Source organism: Poeciliopsis prolifica, unplaced genomic scaffold (genome assembly GCF_027474105.1).
Source record: "Poeciliopsis prolifica strain line A6 unplaced genomic scaffold, Auburn_PproV2 SCAFFOLD013, whole genome shotgun sequence".
In the NCBI taxonomy this organism is placed as follows: domain Eukaryota; kingdom Metazoa; phylum Chordata; class Actinopteri; order Cyprinodontiformes; family Poeciliidae; genus Poeciliopsis; species Poeciliopsis prolifica.
The window spans coordinates 5,113,520-5,140,350 of NW_026562388.1; the positions used below are offsets into that span (position 1 = coordinate 5,113,520).

Genomic DNA, 26,831 nt, shown 5'->3' on the forward strand with positions numbered 1-26,831 from the left:
TATTGTTTAAATCAGCCGAGGTGAATAGAATGGACTGGGGCCAAGTCTGCCCCAGGCGTCAACACACCTGTATGAAAGAGGTCTTATTGTAGCAACCCAGCGTGGCTAACCTGCCCTAGCTCTCCCAGTTTTTCTGATGTAAGAAAGAAGTATAGCCTCACATCTTTTTTTCTCTTTCTACCAGTCCGACCTTTGGTTTGTTTCTCATATTAACCTCCTTTTCTTCAGAGGTTGTTACCTCTGGCAGAGAGTATTTCTGCACGTTAATACTGTGGCTCCCAAAAGTATTCAAACCCTCTCATGTTTTTTTTTTCTTTTTTTTTTTAAATCATTACACCACAAACCCCAGTGTATTTATTTTGTTAATCTGGAGTTTATTTGGAACTGAAAGTTACAGTAGCTCCTCTTATCTTGTCATCAACCTCTGTATGAATGGTTTCTCATTCCTTCACCTGAAACATTAACTGATCCATGTTGCTTTTCTATCATTGCATATAGGCCAAAACAAGTAACAGTGATGTCATCAGACCACAGCGCTTCATAATTGGTGTCATCCTCATACAACATACCAAGCAGCAAGTGGGACTGGTTATGACATGATAAAATGGAAAAAGGACAAATGGGAGTGGAGTGTTGACAAGTCACTGTAGATAAGAAAGTTACAATAAAAGTTGACCTCCATCTTACTTGTTGGGAGAGTACGTTCATAGAACACCCACTCTGTTAAAGCAACATCCCAATAATATTTTCCGCCTGACTTGAATCTACGATACAAACAGTGTAGTATTTTGTTGTTGTTTTCTGAGCGTGGCTAAGTCAATATTAGCCCCTGTAATAGGCTGCAGCACATGGAGTATGACAGAGGCTGTCAGCGCTGGGAGGTAAGGTTCACTCCTCAGGAGCCAGTTTCTCACCTCATGAGTGGATGAGGGCTTCCTGCCTTCATGCAGCTCCAGAAAAGGCTTACTCACAAACCGTCTCTCTCTCTCACACACACACACACACACCCCCACACACACACACACACACACACACACACACTGGAGTAGAGAGACTATCATTACACCAGCCTATCCATCAGCGTTCTTCAGATAAGTGGGTGTTTTTACAAGAACACCTCACTTTCTCAGTTGTGAAGTGTGCCACTCCACTTGCCCACATTTTCCACCCTTCCGTCCCCGTACCCCACACAATGCCACCTCTGTACGTCTGTGTGAGGAGGGCAGTTACAATCTCCATTTTCAGGCACTTTCCCCCCTGCTATCATACAAATACTTGGCTTTTTTAAGCCTCTCCATCTCTCTTGCATTATCTTTCCATCTCTTATTTCATTCACTCCATTCTTTGTCTCATACTCTGTCATCTTATGCTCCCTTTTCTTCTCAACCTCTTTTTCCTCCCTGTGCCTGGTAATCGAGTGAGAGATTCAGTGACTCTGTGACTCCCCCTTATTGTCAGATATCAAACAGGGGGGCTTTGTGGATTACCAGGGGAGGCTGATAATGACATGATAGAGGTGTGATATTTCAAACAAAATTGAGTGTCAATTGCCTGCATCATCTAGGCAACACAAGTGTCTGCATTTCAGCAGCCAGGCAGGAAATAAGGCCAATCTATTTCTTTTGGTACACATCAAACATCTCTATCTTTCTCTCTCTTTCTCCATTATGACTACAATGGATTCAGTTTAAAGAGAAGAAAGGTCCCGCCAACAGCAACGCTGCCGGATGGGTCGCTAGGTCTTTTGCTCGTTTTGTGTTTGCTACATTAGCTTGAGGAGCAAAGCAGCTTGATGAATATGAATATGAACATCATCAGCACCACAAATCCTTTTGCAGAATTAAATGCGCTGTTTGAATTTGTAACTGTGTGTATTCCTGAATTTAAAAGTGAATTAGCTAGTAGTAGAGAACCAAACTGGCTACAGATAAAGATGCTCCTTATTTTTTATATATATTTTTTTAGTTTGAATGCAGACTCTGATCATACACACATGCACATGTTTCCAAAAAGAATCTCCACCGTTTTACTTTCCTCCCAGGACGCAAGGGGTTTCCATAATGCACATTTCAAAGATGTCTGAGTTTCCAAATTCACCTATTTGTGACCACGAGAGTCATCAGTTAAATGCAGGCAGCTTGCCTCTGACTTCCCATACTGAATAATTAATCGGCGTTTCGGTTGCACATAACTGCTTTGACATACATACGCCTCAGCACACACACAGACACGTGCGCGCACACACACAGAAGAGATGAGACGATCAGAAGCAGAGTTTAGGGCTAAAAAGCCAAGCAGCAGGCTAGAGATATAAATAGCTGTTGTTTATGGAGGGGACTGCTGGCAGATTCGCCGATGACACTGTGGAGCAGACCACAGGGACTGTGATGTGCCTGGTGGCCTGAAGCGAGCCCTCTGCCTCTCAGATCAGCTCCACCACAGGCTGTGTGCAGCTTTGACCGGCCCGCTTCACAAGTGACAGCCTTAAACAAATACAACAAAGGCTCAGTCAGTTCAGCCTTCACTGCGGTGTATGGCTCTTGAATTTGAGTCTCTGAACTGTCATGTGCGATTCTCCAGTAACAACCTCAAAATACATAAGACTTCAAGCTGAAACAAGCGGTGAAAGAAATAAGAAATAAAAATCAGCATTTCACATTGTTTTTGACAACTTTTTTTTTTCTTAAATCTCTTTTTATTCCACCCATGAGTATACTGAGGGGAGCCTTGTAGTCTCTCTTTTGGGAGCAGGAGCTAAAAGCTGAGAACCTCTGAGCGCACAAGAGCACAAAAGGCATTCCCAGCACCAGATACATTGAAGCTTCATCACTTATGATGGGGGGAAATAAATATTCATCCAGACTGGGAGGAGATACAGAATCAGGTAATTTGAATCCCTTATTCTGTGACTCTCTACATTTTGTAACCCATGTTCTAATTTTGGCTAATGCTCGCAGCCACTGCCAGCAACACACCACAAGCATGAACTGAAAACATGCATGTGTTCCAGGCTCAGAGTCCAGAGAGATGTGCAGAAATTTAGGCCCCCTTTCTGTTGACAGTGCCTTGTAATAATCTTTGTCAAATTTTGTAAAATTTCAGTCTCAAGGTTTTCTCCCAGGGTTAATCTGTGTTTAATTCTGTTGATCTTCACATTGACTCTCACCAAATCCCCAGTCCACACTAAAACAAAGACACACCACAGCATGACGCGATCACCACCATTTTGCACTGTGTGCATGGTGTATTCAGGGTGGTAGGTCACATATAACCCAATAAGATGCATTTTTCTTTCTATTATGCAGAAGCAAACCCCCAAAAATGTAACTCTATTTAAACAACTTCCAAATGCAACTGGTCTCACTGGCGTTTATTTAGGGGTGTCAGTGTAGTGTTCCCACAACTATTTATTGTTATTTGTTTCCTCCTCAGCTTTTTAATGTTGTTCTAAAAGGCTTAAGCTTTTGCCATTGTTCCCCATTAGCAGACAATAGTCATTCCCAGAATAACTGATACCTCATCTATAACAGGCCTGAACTGAGATAGAGCAGCTTGAACTGACAAAGGACTATATTGATTTATAGAGTCTTCTATGATAGTCTTATTGGACTACACTTCAAAGCCACAGAGGGCACTGGAGCCATGAATCACAGCTTTGGAAAACATTCTCACACACACAAACACATTATACACACACTCACACACACCAGGTAATAATGATACACCGTTGTGTTGTTAAGGATGTGATTACAACTCTCTCCCATTTTATATCCCAAAACACTCACTTTTACTGAAAGGAGTAGGAGCAAGGTCGCTGGAGGTTCTTTGAATGTGACAGCTCGTAAACAAAGCAAAGATAAAACATGGTGCTGCTGAATCAACTAGAGTGAAAAAGGAAGGTGACGTGCTCTAGGAGAAGGTAAAGAAAAACGGAAGAGTGAAAGAATGAGCATGCCTGGACAGAGAGAAAATACCTCATCAAGGTTCACAGAGTTTAAGGAGCTCAGTCAGAAGAAGAGCTCCTGTCCTTTTCTGTTCCAACACACATAAACATCCACACAGAACCCTGAGGCTGTTCTGTTATACCTGGTCAACTTTGTCCTTCTTAGTGTCTCTGACCCCGCCCTCCTCCCAAACACATACCCAGCATCCTGGCATCACATCGCTGCAGAGGCGCGGCAGCCTGGGGATAACACGCAGATCCTCCGGCTATCTCTCCCGGCAGATAAAACTAATTATTCCAAATCTACTCTGTCAGGTTGTCTGATCCTCTGGGGCCTCGGTTTAATTCTCTATCACTCTCCGTCGCAGGTCCTCCCTCGGTCGTAAAACACAAAATGACCAGGAGCCCATTCAGACTCACCTCAAGAGTAAAACGGAGTGAGGAGCCATAAAGGGACATTCACAGCAGCTAAAATGCATGGATTTCTTTGTAAAAGCAGACCCTTACTAATAAGTGCCCTGATCATTGCCTAAAATTAGAGATGATGATATTTTTCTGATCTGTGAAAGAAACATAAACGAGATCTATCAGATTGCATTCTTCAGTGTAGAAGCTGTCACTGTGGGGAAAGGACTCAACACTAGCTGTTTCAAGTATCAGTGAAATTTAAAAAAAAAGAGTTGGAAGAGAACCTGTTGGAGTCATTGTCATTTGAGTCCTTTGCCATTTCTTAGCTCTGCAGTTTGATTATTTCATACCCGATTTTATTAGGTACAGAAAGAAAAGTGATCTGGGAATCCCCACCACTCACACATCCCCTCTGCTCCTGATCAAAATAATGGCAGTAGATCCATCACTGATGCAGATGAGGTGCTCAATTTATTTAATAAAGTAACTTAAAACAATTTAATTGTTTAAGTATTTCCTCTGCCCATTAGTAATCAGAGCCAGTCCAGAAAAAAAATATATCTGATTTTGATCTCTGACCAACCGATCGGTGTAGCGCTAAAATTCTAAAAAGAAACATTGTTGACAGCTGGTAATAGTAGTTTAAAGACTAAAACTAGTCAATGAAAAACTGATTGATTCATCTCTACTCAAAATGACATATTACTTCACCAACTTCACCTAAAAAAAAAAGCCCTCGTCAAACCTTTACAGTAAATAACTGTGAAGAATAACAAAAAGTCCCTGATCGACATTTGCTTTGTATTTTTGGGTGTCTCATTAAGACTCATGTAAAGTTTAAGGCCTAAATAATAAGTAATTCTAAGGGGTTTTCAAACCAAACCATCCATACGAATGAGCTCTAAAGACAAATGGAAGCTCATAAACAAGGATTCAACTGTGTAGACTTTGCATTTTATCTTTTGGCAGTGTCCCCCTTTATGAGGCAAGGACCTCTACAGTGGAGAGTATATGGAGAGGAAGGGGTGGACGGGAGAGAGCTGGTGAGGATGACAGAAAGGATGTTAAGGAGGAAGAATAAGAATGAGGCACAGGTTGAGGGAATGAGATAGAGCAGTGCCTGGGTCACAAATCTTGCTGCTATTCCAGTACGTGACATCTTCGCTCGTTTGCGGCTGCTCATTAACAAACAATACTGCTGTGAAATTGGTTTAATGACAAAGTAATAAAATTGCTATTCTGCTCACAGATGGCCTGAGGCACAGGGAGATTCTAGCAGGCTTACTGTGGCTGCCCGTGCACATTAAGCTTCTTGTTCATGAAAATAGAATCCCAACACTTGACTTCTCAGAACCACTAACTTTTTTTTTTTTTTCGTTTTAAGTTTTTTTTTTTCACGCGTTACAAATGAAATAAATTAACCTACTTTCCTTCCTTGTATTCTCTTTGAATCCTCCCTCTCTCACACTCTCACCCTCTCGCTCCCTTCGCTCTCTCTAGTGTATTCTCTCTATCTTTCTCCGGTTCTCACCCCTGGTTCGAAAAAAAAAATTTACCGTCCTAAAATGAAAAATAAATAAATAAATAATTTTTAAAAAATCAAAAAGAGGAGGCCTGCCCACGCAAACGCAGCCCGACTTCTTTTCAAATGTGGAGCCCTTGTTATTAAACGACCCACCAATAAAACCAAGCCATTGAGGAATAAAAGAGCCAAAAGGAGCAGAGAAGTACAAAGACCTCCCTCCTCCCATCTCTCTCCATCTCCCTCTCTCTCTAATGCTTTCTCTGTAATGTCTCTTATAGCGCTCTGCCTCTCTGTCTTGCCTCGTCTGGCTTCGTTCTGCTTGCATGCCGTCTTAGCTGGGAGAATTCCACAGCCTTGGAGAGTCTATGTAATGGGAAAACAAGTAAAAAGGCATTCATTTTTTCTTTCACTTCTTTGTGCATGATCGCCCGACATTGCCAGCGTTATTAAATCCACCACCTGTTTTTCATAATCATACACACACAGAGAGGTGGGCACCGGGCTCACCGTGCAACCTCGGTGGGTGTCCAAGCCACGCTCTGACCCAATGTGCCCCCGGTGCCCGATAAAGGGGAGTGGGCCCTGTTAATTACACTGAAAATTTTCAACAGGGCTCCCGCACTCACACGCAACACATGCTGTACACACTCGGAGCAGACATAAACACGGTGGCACACATTAGCATCAGCTGTTTAATGCTCCCATGGCTTACCCTGTGAGTAAAGCATGTGTCTGGATTCTGCTGCGAGCAGCTATTTGGACCTGTGACAACCCCAGAACAGAGTGGAAATCAAAATGAAACCCACTACGACGGGGAGTCTGTGCCGTACCGCCGGTGCCAATAATGAGAATATGTTTTTCCAAACGAGTTTCTTCATCCAAAACTGATAAAATGGGATTATTATTATGGCATCAAGGAGGCAGCCAGATCAAATGAACTTAGTGAGCTGAGGGTGTTAGTAGGGGGGCTTGCACTTGGGATCTGACAACAGAGTCAATTCTGCTAATTAAGTGCCAATTAGTGGTCCCTAAATGAGAGGGATCATGATGCCTATGTTGGCAGCGTCCTGATAGTCTCTCCTTTGAGTTAGATGCACATATACACTCACTGTAGCACCACAGTGCAGTGCACACACACGCACACACACGCAGAGCTGCAACCTCTCCACACTCCGACTGTATATTTAGAAAGTCTGGGGTATGAGATGGCTGCTTTTGAGAGCCCCTGATTGCTGCCAAAAAAAGGCATGACATTTTCATCTGGGTCAAAGTTAGATAGATAACCAGCAACTTCCTCCAACTGGCCACTGCCACTGTGGCAGAAAAAAAAAAGAAATGATGGAAATCTAAGACAGACATGAAGAGAGCGAAGAGGGGGTGGAGGACCTCAAAAGCCTGTGAGTGTGTGATTCATAAGACTTAAATACTTATAAAGAATGTGGAAAAAGGCAGCCAGGCCAGTTTCACAACTCTGTTACATTTGGAAAATATTAGTTATTGTTATTTTGCATTTCATAGTGCATTTTTCTGCCAAACCAGAGAATCATAAAAAAACATAAAAAAATCATAAAAGCAAGTGTTTTTAAGTGTCTCGTTGGGCATTAAATGGGAGTGGAAAATACTTTTCCCTTGGAGGAACGTGCTTTCTTTTTCTATGTTGTTCTCACATACTCCTAACAAATGTGTTTTATCATTAAAAGTTTTGCTCGTGAACCTTAACAAAGCTATGAACTCCTGGAAATATAAATCAAAAACTCTTAGAAGGTCCTCGGTTGTTCAAGCGGGAAGGAAAGATCTGAATAGCGATGGAGGAAACGAAAGAGTGTAAGGAAAACGAAAGAGTTCAGATATGTTAGAGCAGTTTGTGTGTGCACAATGTGAGAAAAATGAAGATTTGACATTAATAGGTTAATGTCTGAAAGCAAAATGATTGGGCTACAATGTAATAATAAATTGTGGGGGTTTTTTTTAGGAATGTCCCAAATTCACCCAACCAGCTACTCAGCTGAATCATGCAGCCATGCTGGGCACTGATAGCTTTTAATATTCACACCCTATTTTGGTGATTTGAAAAGGTCTTTTATAGGCTAATCTAATACATCTAGATTTTGACTCACAATCTTTTTGTTTTTCACCCTTGACAGTAACATTCATCCACATTGAAAAAGAGATTGCATTGGGTGCTGCAGCTTCATACCCATGTGTTGTGCTCAGATATTCCCAGATAGCTGCTCTGCATAAATGAGCCAAGAGCAGCTGAAACACTGGTCTATAAAGTTTGCAATTTAATAAAAAAAAAAAAGAGCATAAAATATTCTCTACATATTCCCCGCAAATAATTACCTGACCAAGTGTAAATAAACTGAGACAATTGATCAAAACAGAGAAAATAGGGTAACATTACCCCAGCATATCACTTTAGCAAACTGCTCCACAGAAAAGAATTGTATGTTTTAAATGTATTCACAACATTACAGCTTTCCAAACCAAGTTAACCCTTTGTTGGAGAAGTATACTGAGGCGCCCTGCAGGTACTTAAAACTACCAAGTTTTCAAGCAACTCAATGACAGAATTGACAGTGTAAATAGTATGCACAATGTATTGCTTTTCTATATTTGCAAGTAAGTTTTTATATATATATATATTTTTTTTTTTACATTCACAGCAATAAAGGCTTTACCATTTTCATTTTTGCTCTAAATAAAAGAATCTCAAGCGCCTACACTTGTTGATATCCACTAAAGTATTTGAGGACATCCCTCTTGATTTCCACTCCATATTTATGTCATGGTTTTCGTATTTTCTCTTATCACCTTGCTGACTGTAGTTTTCTTTCTTTCATTGAAGAAAACAATCAGTGCACCCTGCCTTGCCCTGAATGGCTGCAAAGATTTAGCCTATTTCATCTTCTCAATGGGCACAGGCTGCTTGGCGCCGTCGTCTGGCGGATATCCTTCCCTTATCATGTGACCTGTGCTCTGACAAGGGCCAAAGGTTGGCTGCGATCCGCCCCTATGTCTTAATAACTCACTCATTGTATTGCTTTCTGCCGCTAATTAGAGCCTCTCCCCAGTGCACGTACGGACCAGTGTGTGTGTTTCTGTCTGTGCATGTAGCCTGCCCCTTGGCTGTGGAGAGGAGGCAGAGAAGTAAAAATAGTGTGTGGCTTACTGCCCTCTTTATTGTTATTAGTGCTCCAGTGGCACAGCAGTCAGTCATCACAGATGCCAAGAAGTGACATATTCGTTCTCTGCCTTGCTCTGCCTCTCCCTTTGCCACAGAAATGACTGCATGTGAGATGAGGGAATAAGGAAAGGATGATTTCCTTCCCTTTTTTTAAGATGTTGTTTCTCTCAGTCATCTGTCATCACCGTCATTTCCCACACTCATGAAACACCCCCCCTTTTACTCTCCCTACATTGTGTGTGCTGCCGCGCATTGGCATCGCTGCAGAGGTAAATAATGGCAGGATAGTCAGCCGTGTGGGTTTATGGAAGTGAGTGAGGGCCCATCTTCCTCGGTCTGACACTGTGACATGAAAGGATTCAGTCAGGCTCCATTTAGCACAGACTGATAGCGGGACACCAGGAGCTGCTGAGACAGGCAATACACGGCTAGATACTGTAAGCGGTAAATGTTTCAGCAACCAGACGCCAATGCAGTGGGAGACATGGCTCTCACCTTTTCCAGACCACGCCCCCAATCTGTCTTGGGTGCAAACGGCAAGAAAAAAAAAACATACAAAAAAAAAAACTACTTTATGGTTAACTAATGGGGTACAGACAAATGTGCATGTGCATGTGAAAATGCTTCCTGTTGTAACGTGCATGGCCTGCACAAACACAAACACACTTTTGGAACTATTAGCAGAACAACTGAGCCCTCCTCCTCATCTGCTCAGCACCAGCGAGGCACAATTGTGGACTTTAACCTCTTCCTTTGCTCTTTATTAATGTTGAACAGCTAATGGGGTGTGGGCTACAAGCAGGTGAGGCTGTTAGCTAATGATATGCACTAGATACTGAAGCAGGTGGAGCGTGTCGGCGGCGCCAACACAAAAGACTTCAAACCATCTGGGTTTTGTTTTCCGTGTGTACAGGTGAGCGGCAGGTTAACGCACGGGGAGGGAGGGTACGGGTGCGGGGAGGTTTGACGAGGCAAAAGTGGGGAAAAGAGTGAGATGCACTGTCCATTGACTATCATACAGAGCGCCGTTGTGCCCTCACCGGGCTGCGATTGTGCCGGAGGACAAAGCCCTGATTCAGCACATCCTTTCCCCAAGGGAAAGCTCTGGTAACCGAAGACGGCGGCCGTCCCCTCCCATCCACCGCCCCCACTCATCCTCTCCTTCTATCTCTCCCTTCGTCTGTCTCTGTCTCCCTCGGCCCCTCTTTGGCCGGGTAACGTCGCAGCAGCCATGCATCAAAGGGAACTACAGAACAATGTGAGGGCCAGCCAGGAATTTGGAAAGCTGCTCTTTTTTTTCTTTTTATCTTCTCTTTTTATAACACAGAAATGCTTCAAGTGATCCCCATATGGGCCGTATAAGGGCCGAGTAGAACCAGAAATAAATCAGCGCAGAACAATGTAAATTTCTGGCACTGGAAAGTGAGATATGGAAAATGTCATCCACTTGCCTCTTCTTCCCGCACCCCTTAATGTGGAAGCATCCTGTGCTGACAAAACTCAGAGTAAAGCGCTGATGGCCTTGCAGTACAAGATTCTTCCCGTCTTTAGTGTCGTATTTATATTAGCTAGAAAAATGTTAGTCCATGTGAATTATTATTGTGTCATTTGTCAACTCCATGACCATGTGTAGATAATTTTACATTGATACATATGCACATAAACTTACAACAAAACCTTCCATACCCTTGAAACTTTTTGTCATGTTATAACCACAAACTTCCTTCTGTTTTACCAGGATTTTATGTCATTGATCAAAAGTAATTGATCAAAAGTAAGTAGTGCATTGGAAGTGGACAGAAAAATAATAGCATGACCTTAAGTTTTTGTGGGGGTTTTATGAATAAAATTGTGACACTGAGGCGAAAAGGCTTTTGCATTTTAGCAGGGCAAAATCCCAGACATACAGTAAGAGCTACAGCAGAATGGTTAAGATCAACGCATCCTCACCTGGCAGACTGACCACGTCACAGTTCAGACTATAATCCACATTATGTGTTAACAGAAGCTCTCCACACAGTCTGACTGAGTTTCAGATATTTTGCTAAAAAGAAAATACTCTACTTGAAAGACACATACAACTGTTATTGTAACAAAAACAACACTAAATTTTGAGAGTTTTACCTACAGATCATTTTATAGGTTCCTTTCACTTGTATGTCAGAAAACCCCAATAGAATTTATATTCTTCTTCATCAGATCAACCTAACGGTCTTGTTTAAAAGCTTGTGGACAAAATATGACAAATTAGAGGAAAATATAAAAGCACAAATACTTTTGCAAGGCTTCAAAAAATTGTGCTTGGGTAAAATGAATCTGATGCTTAAATTTCACGACTAAAGATAAGTCAGGGACTCAATCTATATCTGTCTATGCCTCTATCTGTTACTCTGTCTCTCTCCTCCCAGTTTAGCTGAGCATTTCTACATTAATCACCATGACATAGGCAAGGCAACTCAATTTTCTGCTCCTGTAGGTAAGGTGCACAACCTGGCATGAGGCATGAAACAGGCAAGCGGGGTCTAATCTTTGGTTACTGGTGTAATTGAAATGCTATCCACACTGTAGGGTGCATTAAAGTCTGATAACAGCGGTTCCTGTGGCCAATTTAAGTAGCTTGACTTCCCCTGGCTACAAGGGAATAAAGCAAAAAGGGTGTGTGAAAGAGACAGAGCCATTTTAGGTTGGCGGTTTGAGGGGGGGGGGTAAGAGGAAGGGAGGCTTTGGGGGATGTGAGAGGGGGGGCTGATAGATAAGGCTGACAAACCCGGCTAATTCTGCAGGCATGTTTCTCATTGTGATCCGGTAAAAATGAGGGGAAAAAATGAATCACAGAACCAAAAAATCAATTGACCCTCGGGTGGCTTGTCAGGCTGCGAGGCTGATAAACCTAAAAGCTTCGTTAATGTCGGCCTGCCTGTATCCAACAGATAGAGCACTTTGTAAATGAACCCGCTTTGATAAATATATTAAGGAAAGCTGTGAATAAAAGGCGCAGACTTGTCATTTGTAAATAGAACCCCCACTACATGGAATTAGAATGATAAAATGGGGTTCCATATAATTAAGTTTGTGTAAGACCTGAAATCCGTGCAAATACCTTCCTGGAATTTTGAAAGGAGGCTGTCAGTTCAATTAATCTGAACATCAGCCTGAGAATGTACTGAACCAAATTAAGCCGCAGATAAAACCTGGGCTAGTATTTTGATAAGTAATTCCTGTATCATTTCTTTGCTTCTGTGATCATTTTATTTAATCCACCACCCCCAGTTATGTGCTAAGCCATCTACAAAGACCCTGCTGGCCAGGCCACCAAAACCTTAATCCACCGTATAGCTCATATAAAACTGGGAGGGGGTGGAAGGCAGTTTTTCTTGTTGTGGGGCATTTGTGGCAGTGCTTGGAATATATATATATTTTTTGTTTGTTTGTTTGTTTTGTTGTTGTTTTGTGGATAAAGGGTGCAGTAGACATGAGAACTGTAGGGACAGCTTATGATCTCTGTCTGGTTCTTTCAATATATCCAACTAAAATAATGTATATATATATATATATATATATACACACACATCAAATCCGCAATGATCACAGACTCAGCTGCAGAACACTGTACCGATAACACTGGTACATCCCAGTAGCTCAAACATAATAATGCTACAAAGGTTGTCACTGTTTGTGACTGTGTGTGTCTATGGATGACGGGGAGGGATGTACATAAATGGTTTTGACACTTTAGGAGCATTAGCCGTCATGGCTGGTGGGTAGACGTGGAAGCAAAGGATTTTGAGAATGAAAGGCAGAGCGATGCTGGTGGCGCAGATAGGGAAGGCAGAAATCTTAACTCACCAGTTGTTTACTTGTAAGATGGTGAGGCCTGTGTCTTGGGCTAGCTGCTTCTTCTGCTCTTCAGAGGGGTATGGATGCTGTAGGAGGAAACAGACAGAGACAAACACAAACAAACATGAGCCGCTTTGACATAAAGATTAACAGGACCATGGACATTTATAGGAAATTAACACATGAACATACTTGTTTTCAAAGTATTCAGCCACAAACCTGAATGTATTATCACTTTTATGTCAGAAACCAAATTGAAGAGGAGCATAAACAGTTAAGTAAAATGAAAATGGGAGGATTTGGCAGACATGTAAGACTAAGAAGTCTTCATTTTCCACCTAAATTAATCAGCCTAACGAGACACCGTATGGGTAGTGAAGCATGATGGTGCAAGCATCATGCTGCAGGGGTGAGTTCCTTGTAGATGTTTGTGTGACTTTAGTTCCATACAAACTCTAAAGCCTTTGAGGCAGCGTGGATGTTTTCCTTCCAGTAGGACAACTACCATAAACACACAGTTCAGGCTACAAAAGATTGTTAGGATCATTGCATATGCATGTGCTAGAATGGCTCAGTCAAAGTCCTGAGCTAAATTCAACAAATAATCCATGGTAAAATTTAAAGATTGATATTCAGAGACGTATCTCATCTAAAGTGAGTGAACTTAAAATGGTTTACAGAGAAGAATGGGTCAGATGGTTAAAAAAAAGGTTTGTTTTTGTACTTCCAAACCATGATGCTGTCAATACCATCTAATGCATGCAATACTTTATGTTGATTCATTGCATATAAGCCGCAATCAAAAGCATGGGGTTTGTGTTTATGACATGGCAAAATCTGGAAGAGTTAAAAGGCCTGTGTGAGTCATGTTGCATGCTGATGCACATTGTTGTATGGATGCAATATGCTCCTGCGCTTGTTGCATTGTGTAATCTAAGACTGCACCTACTTGTGACCTCCACCCGACTCTGTCACTCCCTTACACGGTATGGACATTCAGGATGCTTGCTTTCACCCCCTCTCGCACACAATCACGATCAAAATTCTGTGTCAAACCAGTCAGAGCTGCTCAAACAAGTTTGTCAAAACTGTCAGTTATGATAACCCCGTTTTAAATTTCCAGGCTGCCCACACAGACAAAAGAAAAAACAACAAAAAACTTCAGCATATGTCGTGTGCATACTAAACATATGTGTTGCGTGTAGAGCTAAAGAAGACTCTTACAGACATACGCAGGCTGACAAGACTTTGCAGCTGGCCCAACGCAGATATTGTAGTGTCTGAGAATCCTTTCATAATTCCAGGCAACAAAATGAGTGGGAGCAGATTTGCAGCAAACACATTTATCTTTCCTTGAATGTCTGACATGTATCCTGGTGGTGGCTTTTTCACAGAGAGCAGCTGAATAGAGGCTATTGCCAAAGGAACTGAATACTGTGAAATCTCCTCTACAGCTCTGCCAGGATTTTTACCTGAAAATGGAAATCTCTGACAAGGGCTGCAATGAAACTATTTGTGTCAGGTCCAATCTAAAAAACATTGGTTGATATAAATGGCAGACCTTGGGCTGCCTCGCTCCCTCTGGGCCTGCTATGAAGCATGACAAAACAACAGTGATCGCTGGTGACAGATGTCTTTAAGGGCCAGATTAAGAGTCGGGGCGCACGCAAACGAAACAAATGAGACACTATGTGTTTCATTCAGGCCGTGTGCATGCACACAGAGAGCGTGTGCAAACAGAAATACACACAGGCATATAAAAACCTTCACAGGCATGACACCTGCAAATCAAAAGAAAGAAAAATTCTTTTTGAAAAGGTGACGTTTAAATCCCTCTATTTTCAGATGGTTTCAGGCATCACTGACACACATTCCTCTTTTTTCTAGCAAAAGAAAGAAAAAAAAACACAACCTCCGATCATTAAAACTTTGGCCTCGTCGTTCCAGCTCTCAAGCTCATCAAGAGAGCAAACTCTACAGCTGGTAATGCTCGACTGGCTTGTGCTAATTGAATCCAATTTTAACACGACGTGATAACAGTTGCTCAAGAAGCATTTTCTCATTTACTGTGGAAATAATTGATGTAAGTGTGAATTCATATCGGTGTGGAGGAGGATTTCATTTTTCAGGTGGTCCTGCCTGTTTCAATGTTTTAATTAAAGGATAGATTAAAAATATGGTTCAAGGAATGTGCACAGTTAATACCAAACAAGACTCAGATTGGACAAATAATGAGTCTCCGCCGCAGAGGAGGATTAATCTGATTTGTACTTGTGTACACAGACCCTGTTAATATGCTAAAATCATTAACTAAGGGACAATGATAATGCTTGCATAGAAATGCAATTTTTGATTGCCAGGTGCTGACATTTCCTTGGCTAGCAATGACAGAGTTATTGTGCGTAAGCCTGTGTGTGTGTGTGTGTGTGTGTGTGTGTGGGGGGGGGGGGGGGGGGGGGGGGTGTATGCACAAATGAAAGTGCATATAAAGAGAAGACGCATTGGTGTAGAGAGAAAATAGACCTCTATGCATCCGCATGTTTGCCTTATTTGTGCACATCCTCTCGACAGCAACGTGATTCAGGAGTGCAGCCCGTTTTCCCACACCCCTAAAACTTCTATGCTTCCATTGTGTTCGTCTAAATTATCTTGCATATGCAACAGAGCAACCACAGACATATACACATGTGCACAGAAACCGCAGGCAGATTCTTAGGTAAAGATACCTTGGCAGGGATGGGGTTCAGGTTTAGCCTAGATTGGAAATGGGAGTGGGTCATTTACATTGTATTAAGGCTTCCTCAGCCTCTCAGGCCCAGACTTGGTCATCAATCGCCTACTGTCTGCCAAAGCGCGCTCTAGCCTGGTGATAAATACACCGGCCAGCGGCACAGCTCGTCCAGCAGCCTCCACGTAATGAATGGTTTGAACAAACAAGAAAGATGTCTCATCAAGGAGAGTGGGGACGTTAAAGCCCCCTTGCACACAAAACCCCTGAGTAAGGAGATTTACTCTGACCGCATAGACATGACAGTAAAAGAAAAAAATCCTATTTTGTCCAGCTCATGCCTCTTCCAGCTTTAGCCCATTCCTTCTGCAGCTCTCTGTGATCTTCCTTCCTGTCCTTGCAATCCTGCAAGATGTTCAGATGCACTTCCAAACTTGAGCACAAGGCACAGTGTCTTGTAAAAGCATTCACACCCCTTAAACCTTTGCAACAGGTTTACACCTTACAACCACAATCTTCTAGACAAACCCAAGAAATGCATAATTGTGAAGTGGAAGATACTTCAACTTGAGAACAATATCCCAAATGTGAAAAATTATGAACATCTCATTCCCTCAGTGAAACATGGTGGTGGCCACATTTTGATGGAGGTGGGGTGCTTTTCAACAGCAGGGATAAAATCTAATATGAGTTGATGAGGAGATGAATGGTCAAAACCCAGAGGAATCCTGTGAAAATAAAGCTGCTAGAGGCTTCTGAATAGTCAAGACTGGATTGGAGGTTCTCCTTCTGGCAGGCCAATGACCCTGAACATATCGTCAGATCTAAAGTGAAATGGTTTATATATTGAAAGCACATACATGTATACAACACGTATAACTGTTGAAACTTAAAAATTAATGAAAAATGAATCTCTAATCTTTCTGTGTGATCCTGAGTTGTTTTGCAAAGATGAATTGGCCAAATGTTTCAGGGTGTAGATGTATAAAAATGATAAAGACAATTTGTTGCTGTAATTACAGCCAAGGATAGTTTTACAAAGTTTTGATGGAGTTTAATAAATACAAGAGAATAAATGTATTTATTCATTTATTTTCAGGTCACTAAGCTAGATTGCTCAAACTAATATGTTAATGGTATTCGTAAGTAAATCTGGTAATTGGTAATCGGCCAATAAGCCCACAAAAAATCTTCTGAGACTTGAAAAAGAAAGTAGTCACCCCTAATATGTTCTATTTAATGACCGAAACACAAACACACTGGAAGAACAGGAAGAGTATTGATAACCTCCCAAACAGCTTCAGATCCATTCGATATGTTCCTTTAAAAACACCAAAGCCAATATCCTTGCAAGGTTTTACTGCAAGACGTAAAAACAGTCTGCAAATAATTTCAGTCAATTTCAATTTGTCTTGGTGCAAGTGTTAAGCTGAAACCACTCTGTTAATTATATAGAAATGCATTTCAAACAAAAAGACATGCAATGCGATCCATTTTAAGACACATAGCCTCGCTCTGACAGTCTGCACAGGCAGATCACACTCTGCCATTCATCAAAGCATCGAGTTATGTCTGCATATTTGTATGTGTGACTGACTACTGGCTAAATTGCAGGGTCTGATGTGTTCCCTGCTCTCTGATAAGCCTGGAAGTAATAGCCCCATTGGTTCCTGAACATTACAAGCAGTGGTAGCTCTATCATCTGCTGGGTACGGTCCTTAAACCCCCCCTGAGCCCAGCTTGGCATTTTAACACACACCACACATAATAACCACATGTACTGCTGGACCACTCTTACTTCACAGCACACCTTTCGCCCATGCTGACTCCTATCTACTCATTCAGCACCCAGTTTGCTATATATCACTTTTGTACTCTCCTGACACCTATTTGCAGCCGTCATCAAATCCCACAGCCCGATCATTATCCCAACTGCTCCGTGCAACCCCCACCACTTTCCCAGCTCTGATGCTTCCACTCCACCCACTGATCATGCAGCCCCCCTTCATAGGAGCCGCCGGTGGACCTCCATTGATTAATTACATCATCAGTGTGTGACATGAGTTATGGAGCCAGGTCAAAAGGTTGCAGTGGCTTGCAAACCTATTCCATGCTAATGACTCCCAGGAAATCACAGGCCATTGGCTGTTTACCCCCAGTGCCATGGCAACACAAAGGATTTGCTCAGGATGACTTCTGTGATTAGATCCCAGTTATGCTGTCTGTCTGCTTTTATCTTCTACTTAGTTGAATTGTTTGTTTATTTTGGAAAATAAACATGCAAAATAATATTTTACCAGATTATTTTCCTTGAGTTGTAATCACTGAGCAGTTCTATTATGACTTATTGTGTCAAGTTCTGGAGAAATATTGCATTCAAACTTTGATTGGAATCATATTTGTTTTTAATCAAAGTGACTTGAGGATGATAATAATATTCACTGTCAGGAACAAATGAAGGAATGACATTTTAATATGGATTCTGCATGGAGCAGGGCTAAGATTGGCATATTTTAAATATGAAGTTGTCATAGTTAATAATATTAGGTTGGGATTCTTTGACAAATGACAATGAGATTGAATGCATATCAGCATTAATGAAAGACCAAACAGATATGTCAAATAAATTTAGAGTAAGTTTTCAAATGAAAAAAAAATCATAGCACTGTGCAGATCATTTACCCTGCACTCAGCCCACTGTACACCTGTTATTATAGGAGGACACGGTGTTGTGTGGCCTATTTTCTCTGCAAAATAGTGAGGAAATTACTGGCCATTGGTTCTCCAGGACGATTGAGAAGATCTGTAGACATCAATTTTTAAGTCCTGGCAGAGGCTCTCACATAAAAATAACACTGGCTGTATGTTTTGCAAGACTTTGTATTCTCAAGTTTCTTATAGCTTGTAACAGAACGTTACTCTGTCAATGTTCCTGTCATCTCTGATTAGTTGCCCTGTCCCTGATGAAGAAAAGTATCCCACCAGCATGATGCTGCCACCACCATGTTTCACTGTGGGGATGGTGTCTTCAGATCGATACAGGTGACTTCTAAAGGCTGGTGAGGTTGTTGGATTTTGTTAAAGGGAGTCAGAGTAATAACAGGGGCATTATTTTATGATTATTAAAATGAAAAAAACTAAAAACAATGTACTATATAGCTTTCCTTCCACTTCACAATTCTCAAACATAGAAACCCCTCCTAGAAGAATCTGAGGAAATGTAAAGATGTTAAAATGGCATTGATACTTTTGCAGGTCACTGTATGACAGTATATGAAAAAAAGTATTAAAACATGTCTTTTTAGTGTCATATACATTTTGTATCATACTGTATTTGCTTTCTTCCCCTTCTGTTGCAGATTTTTGTAGGTAGAGGTGGGATGAATCACAGGGTGTTTGTTTTATTTCTCTAGGAACTACATTGCTTCCTGACAACAGTCAGAAGTGGGGCATGCCGCATGATTCAATGACTCAACCTTGCCTGCCCTCTTGATTACACAATACACACAAACAAGCACCGGCACATGTGCACACACACTCTAAGAGATCCAGACTACTTATAAACAGAACTCACATGATGCCAAACAACAAACCGCACGCACTGCATGCCAACCTCAGATAACAGCAAATGAAACTACGTTTACATCTGCACCTCATACAATCTGCATTCAGAACATACCACTATGCTTCTGTCTCTAAACTCCGAAGCGTCCACACTCAATAAGCACTCTCTGTAGACTACCTTCGACAGTAAAACAGTGATGATTGCAAATAGAATGCGAATAAGTGGGGCTTACAGCATCTAATACAGAGGGAAAAGGCCCCCAGTCTGTCTGTCTACCTCTCTGGCTGGCTGGCTGGTAGGCTACTTGGCAGTGCATCAGTACTACTCCCACTGTTGCTACCACAGCTCCCCCCACAACAATCGCTGGCTGGGCTCCTAAAGCCAGCTCCTGGATCTCAGCCAGCAGCCTGTTTGCTCTACACCATTAATTTATGTTCACTGGAGACAGTGCAAGGTTGTAGAGAGGCTCTATGCCATAACTGGCCTGCTCGCTTGCCAAGCTACAGCAAAAGTAAAGTGAGTGAAGAGGAGAGAGATGGAGGGAGGGTTGAATAGAGAGAGGGTGAGGAAGAAGCCCCGGAGGGTGTAAAGATATAGGCATCTGATTGTACCAATCTCCATGAGGCTAAATAGCAATCACTCCCACAAAATCCCAATGCACCTCCAGATATAGTAATTGAGCAACAAACAAGAAGACGTTTTAGGGGGATCTTGTCAAGCAATATCATGTATAATAGAGTAGGAAAACATCCCTTAGATCAATGAAAAAATAAGACTGTTAAAATCTGGTTCATTATATGGATTGAAGTCTGAAAATTCACAAATACAAACTGAAGTTCCCAATATATCTGTCATACTTGTATTTGTAAGCTGTGCATATCCTGTGAAGATGTTGTAGGACTTTAGACTTACAGGTCAATGTCATCTTTTCTACTTTCATGAAAAGCAACAGTTCATCAACACAATCTAGAGCAGATCCTTCAGGATCTCTTATCCATCCTCTAAGCACAACTTAGTTGGTGTCAAAACCCTCTTCTTTCGTTTCGTGCTTTCTCCACATCATATTTTTTCACCTCCGCTCAGCTCATCTCATTCACATATTTCAAAGTTTTCACTCAACCTTTAAGCCAGGTCCTAGAGGGCAGGAATTTGGCCTGCTTTTTCAGACCCGTCTGCAGTCTTTGTTGTGGTAACTGCCTGCTCAGGGGCACCCAGCTCTGTTCTGCTCTTTCCTCTCCAGCTTGTCTGATGTGAACACACAGCCCCACTCACTATTTTTAAGTTGTTGGCACTTTTCTCTAATTCTTTAAAATCACTCCCCCGTTCTTTGGTCCTCTGTGATGTTGCTTGTTGCAAGTGTGAAGTAATTGGTATCCCGCCTTTGTGAGGTACTTTTAAGAGCTATAAGCAGATCATTAGTGTCCTGGTGGGCCTGTCAGAGTGGAGGACCCACCCCCATTTTTCCCATATGGAACAATGTCCATAACACTTGTTATTGTTGCCACTCATAAACCCAAAAATTAAACTTTAATTAGTGTCTGATTCAAGATTTTTCCTTTGGACAAGAAGTAAAAAAGAGAGGAGTCTATGCAGTCAAACCAAAGTATTCAAGCAATATTGGGAAAGCACAAAGCTACCAACGAGATGATAAGCACTTGCAACCTAAAACTTTCTGATGGAGTGGGTCAGAAAAAGTGTCTATCAAACATTGTCCATTGTACCTCATTCATTCTGGGGGATCCCTCAGTGTTCCCTGGCCAGAAAAGTAATATAGTCCATCCTGTAAGCTCTGGGTATTTCTCTACTGGGACATGCCTGAAAACCCTTCATAGATCAGGTGATATCCTGATATAATGTCCAAACTACCCAAACTGTCTCCTTTCAATGCAGAGGGGAAAAACTGGTTTAATTAAAACTCCCTTACATTATGGAGCTCCTCGATCTATCACAGAATTTAATCCCAATCACTCTACAAAGTCAGCTAACGTCATATGCTTGTTTCTGTGATCTTATTCTTTTGATCAAGATCTACGTCTCATAATTAGGGTCAGGGTTTGAACATTAACAGACCGGTGTCCTTTTTTGGCTCGTCTCTTTCTTTACCCTGAGAGACCAGAACAGACAAAGCCCCAACCCGCCCATCTATCGCGCATCATTGCTCGATCATTACCACCACTAGTGAACAAGAAGCCAAGATATTTAAATTCTTCTGCTCAAAGTAAGGATTGATCCCCCGATCCAAAAAAAATCCATCTGCCTTTTATCCTGTTGAGAAGGGCCTCCAAACAAGAGGAGCTGAGAGACTCATCAAACCCACTTCTCTCTCAGTGGTGAACAGCTACAGTGCACACAGAAGATTACTACTTGACAATATCAATAGAACCACATCATATGCAAACACCAAAGATGAAACCATAAGATGAACCACTCTGCACTTCTTAGCAACCACAACCTTTCTCACTTAATCTTCTTCCCTTGCTGTGTTTTTCAGATTATGTTTAAATTCACCATTCAAAGTGAAGTGGTGCTGATCTTTGATTTGAATAGAAAAATTGGGGGGCTTCAACATCTCTTTCCACTTGATGCTTCAGCTCCTCAGTGTTATCCATCTTCATAAGGTTTTCGGTATGCAGCCAGCACCTCTTTTAGCTGTCTCCCTCTCTTTTCCTAGTCTATACCCCTGTCTCTTTAAGACTTCACATTCTCCAGAAAAAGGCCTGTACGTTCTAATCGTGCGCCTCGGGATACAACAACAAGAGCACAACCACTTACAGAAGACAAACAAGAAACCCCCGGGGGCAAGCTTGGAATGTCAAGCCAATTTGGGAGATATCATAGGACATTTGTAATGTCAATTTCTGTTTTAAGGTCAGAAATCAAAGCCAAACATGGGGGGTAACATTTGTCCATTACTTTGCAGTCAGGAACACCCCCCCTTCCTTGCCAAAAAACAGCTGCAGGGGACACTTCCTGTTTGCTAATGATGCTAAATGTGTTGAAGTCAACCATGTCAAATTTTCTCCCCGTCTGAATGGACAGCTGGGGCGGAAGGCTTTTTTTTTTCCCCTCTCCACCAATGCCTGAATTTTTCTATTTCAGATGCATATAAGAGAAGTTCCTATAGGCCTGCTATAGACAGACACTTCAAATTGTGTCCCTTACAATAAGACTGACTTATATAACTGCTGCAAATCAGAGGTGCATTCAGTGACATAAAGCCAACCGAGCCCTAATCATTCTTTACTCGGTGCCAACTTGTTGTGTCTGCTCTTTGTCATTGAACACAGTTTTTCTCCTGTTAGAAATACACGTCTTTGGTGCCGTCCTTTCATCTATGTGCGTTTGAGTCAAAGAGATTTCTTCTGTCATTGCTCGATACCCAGGGGCATCTGGCTGCATGAAACTGTGTGGACTGACAAATGCCCTCAGGATCATTCCCTTTCTTAATGTTCCTCAACATGTCAAAGGAGTTAAAATGCCTTTATGAAACACTGCAAAGACATAAGCAGAATAGAGAAGAGAAGGCTTTTGCTGCTTTTAGACTGAATCTTTAAGTGCATTCTTCCATCCTCTCTTTCCCTCGGCTTGTAGTGGTTTAAGGCTCAATCCTGCCCGGGGGCCGAGGTGACCTTTTTGACCTGGCTGGCCTGCCTGGCTACAGCCCTCTCGTTTGTTAGGCGCTTTATCCACTGACAAAGCAGGCAGGAAGTTGGCAGCAACCCAGCAGCCCCATGGGAGGATGACCATCAGCTAGCTCAGCTTACCGCTTATTACAGGATGGTGGGGAGCATGTGTATTTTGAGTGTCTGATTGTGTGATGGTGTGTGTGTGTGCACAAAGCTTGTTTTCACACATTCATGTTTATAAATAAAAATACATATTTTGCATGTGGCTGATCAAAAACAATAAAATGTGATTGACCCTGTTTTGTGCTAGGTCAATGTTTTACATTGTTAGCTAATGACACGCAGAGAACAAGCCCGGAAGACACAAACCTTCTCTCGAAGCAAACCAGATCAGCCACGCATGTTAGCAACAGTCAGGCAAGCTTCCAGCCGCTGGACTCCTGGGACTCCAGCACACTTCAGTCTTTCTCTCTTTGCTCGCTCCGCTCCGTCCTCCTCTTTTCCTCCTCTCTCCATCCTGCTCATCAGAGCGCTCAGAACAGCTCACTAAAGCATTATATCATAAGATTCTCCGGTTTCACTCGCGCCACTCTATAAAAGTCAGGTAATTCATACTTCATTTATATACCTTCCCATTAATAAAGCTGATGAACTTTTCACTCCTTAAATCTAATGGGCCATTTTAACAGGACTTTGAGTGCCTGCCGTTTTCTCTCCATCTTCCTTCTATTGCTTTTAAAAAGGATAATCCTCAGATTCCCAACTGCTACTTGCAGTATATAGACAAGAAGGCTTCTCAGAATTTTAAGACTTTTGGCTGACCCCTTATATGGAGACGAGCTGTGACTTGTAACTTATGGTTTGATTTTTTCGTTTTGTTCTGTTTTTTTCTTTCCTCCTTAAATCTTTCTGTCTAGATGCAACAGAAGGTCATTGACCTACAGGCCTAACGCAAGGCTTGATGGCTCCCTGGCTCAGAGGCTGTTGACAAGCGTCTGTGTTCTTTTCAACAACTCGTTGAACCACCACCCCTCAACCTTCCCTTCTCAGGAATGTAACACAACCGCTTACTGAGGTAACCTAAGCCCCTCCCCTCTCCCCATCCTTCATTTACAGCAAGCGAGAGAGACAGAGACCAACTGGGGGTGTTAGACAGCTGTCCTCCATCTCATCATCTAACTCTTGCTCCCGCTCTATTTCTCCTCCTCTCTTTAGATTTGCTTCTAGCCCACTGCCTGTGGAATAATTAATGATGCAATTGAGCTGAAGAGAGGACTCTGATCAGCAGGGGCCATTCGTGAATGGCTGTGTAACCATTTTATGCGGGAATGGAAAATAGAATCTGAGAAAGGTATGATGAGACAGATAGGCAAGAGAAGGAGGAGGACATAACACAGTTGGACGATGAAAGGGGTAGATTGTTAATAGTCAGTTCACCCTAAAATCTGCCATGGTTCACTCAAGTTTAATCCTCCATCCCCATCCCCCTTCTCCTCTTGTCCGTCCTCATGGCAGAATTGGGGGGCCTGACCTGTCTGGTGATTGATGGTAATGTCTCAGGAAGTCATTTTCCCCGACAGCACCCCGCCGCCTTTCACCAGGCCTGGTGCAGAGGTGAGCCCATCACACGGACGCTTTTAACTCTTTGCTCACTCCTTCTCGCAGGTTTGATGCACCCACAGATCACATGAAGCTCTTAAGCGCGCAACGCCGTCCCCCCTCAAAACAGCAATGCCAAAGACATAACTTGGCTCAGCTGCTTTTAAGTATCAACAATGAAATAATTTCCGGTTTCAATTATTGCCCGTGATGAAATTTCAAACAGTTAATATTTCCTTTTAAAGTACATTTTCCTTCAATATCATATTTGTTGATTTGAATAAAACTTATTAAACATTGAAGCAAGAATCAGTGAAAGTGTCTGGGCTGTAGAACTGTGGGATGGATTTTTAAAGACATTTTTCTATTCATTACAACAACATGCATATTAAAATGGCTCAAGCAGTCCTCTCTCTCTTCCAGCTGCTTCTAGCAGTCCAGCGACTAATCTTAAGTTAGCTAACTGTTCGCTGGATGTTTACTGTCTTCAAAATGTTTTGCTTTGATATTTTAACTTAGTAGATTGTCACATTTATTAAACTACCTAAAAATAATGATCTGTTCGTACTCAACAAAACTGTCAGTTAAGAAACTTCGTCTCAAACAGTTAAACAAATGTATATTTTGGTCAAAACTAATTAATAGAGCAGATGAATTTAGTCACAGCTTCCTGTAAACCTTCAAAATAAAAGCATTGATTAAAATAAATTGAGCTCTGAGTTTTAAGTGACTGACTTTAAAGCTAATTAAAATAGCTTACAGTATCGTAGAAACATCACAGTCTGAATGCAGGATGTGTTCAGGCTATAGATTAGGATGTATTTGACACCGTTTGGTAAAGACCGGTTATATTTTTTTTTTTTGATCGTCGCTTGTCAAAACACTACAAAAGGTCTTATTGCTGGGTGCACTATGCTTAATAAGAGATGGATTGATTCATATTTGTTCATTTAATTGCCAGGGGTTTTTGGACAAATTGCAAGGTTTTCAACTGTTAAAATATCACTTTTTTGCATAAATCTCTACAAACTATCTTGTATCACATCTACTGAGCAAAGTCCTGATTCAGGTTGCTGGAGATATATCCCTTCAGCTCTATTACTGTTTGCACTTACAACCTCCCTTATAGCAATTAGGACATGATTCGAACACTAGGAATGTTGCGCAATTGCTAACATCTGCCACATCTCCGCTCCATGTGTCAAAGCAGAGTTGTCGTTTCTTAAGCACACATCTTTTTTTACAGTCGAGCTCTTTTTTTTCCCCTTAAAGCCGCTCTTTGCATTTATTTTCTTAATTCGACTCAAACTGTGCCTTAAAGACATCCCTCTCTGTTTGAGCTCAAATAGCCTAAAATGATCCGTGAAGAGACTCGTGGTTCCCATTTTCAATAGGCTTCATTAGTTTTTAATATCTAGCCAAGGAAAAAAGGGGGAAAATGGCATGAAGATAATCAATGAAAAGGGGCCGGTAGCCTATTAATCTCCCCCAAAGGATTGTGGGTTAATACACGCTCTTGCATAGGCAAACATGGCTGTGTGGTGAACACATCTGTCTGCCTGGATGGGCTACTTAATGAAACAGCCAGCGTTTGGCAGCAGAGATGGATGTCGTTCTTCCAGTGAAAAATGATTTCCCTCTCCCTCTGTGCTGAGGATGACACACACATGATAGGGCTCCATTCAATCCGCTAGAGACCTGACTGTGCCCCCTGTGTGAGAGCGGCTTAAACAATAAAGGTGCCGAGCTGGACAGGCAACGCATGGGCACCGGAGCAAATCTTCATGGAGATCATATCAGGCAATCCTAATGTGAACAAGACTCAGACTGACCCGGGAACGGGAGAAGATACTGAAAGACGAAACTTGAAGTGGTACAGTAGTCCTCTAAAGAAGAACAAGGAAAGGGAGACGAAGAATGAGCCAGCTGCCATAGATAAGCAGGCTCAATATGCTTTGGCGCTGTGCGTATGCATGTGCCAGTCAGGCGAGACGTGTGTGCATGTTTCTGTGTATACTGACAGTGTCGCAGCTGACCTCTGGTCAAGGAGTCCTGTAACAGGAGCTCACCTCCGGTTTTGTGAGCTCTCCTCTCAGTGTGCTAAACAGCCACCTGAAGACAGGATTAGCCAGTGCGACCTTGCCCCTGAGGTAACTGAGATACACATCCGGGGGGACAGACATGAAACACACCTGTGTCACGTGTTGCCGAGACACAGCCAGACGGGGAGGGACAGACACAGGGGAAGATGGAGGCGGATGGTTTAAAACAAAAGCTGAAGAATCAAGACAGGAGATAACAGGTGGTGGCAGGGATTGTAAGAGCAAACAGGACACTTATAAGAGGATGTATCCACAGGTACAGTATAATGTGGAGCAAGCTAAGGTGAAGGTGTTAGTGGTGTTTGCTGTTG

At 42.1% G+C, this 26,831-nt stretch overlaps 1 protein-coding gene across 8 annotated transcripts in view; it reads right to left on the reverse strand.

Moving 5' to 3' along the window:
- The window catches only part of meis2a (Meis homeobox 2a), a 96,292-nt gene that overhangs the window by 18,268 nt on the left and 51,193 nt on the right, over positions 1 to 26,831 (reverse strand). For all 8 annotated transcript variants that reach the window (XM_055038810.1, XM_055038812.1, XM_055038809.1 and 5 more), the window contains one exon: positions 12,910 to 12,986. In XM_055038810.1, the coding sequence (XP_054894785.1) occupies positions 12,910 to 12,986 (77 nt within the window). The remainder of the gene's footprint in view (positions 1 to 12,909; positions 12,987 to 26,831) is intronic.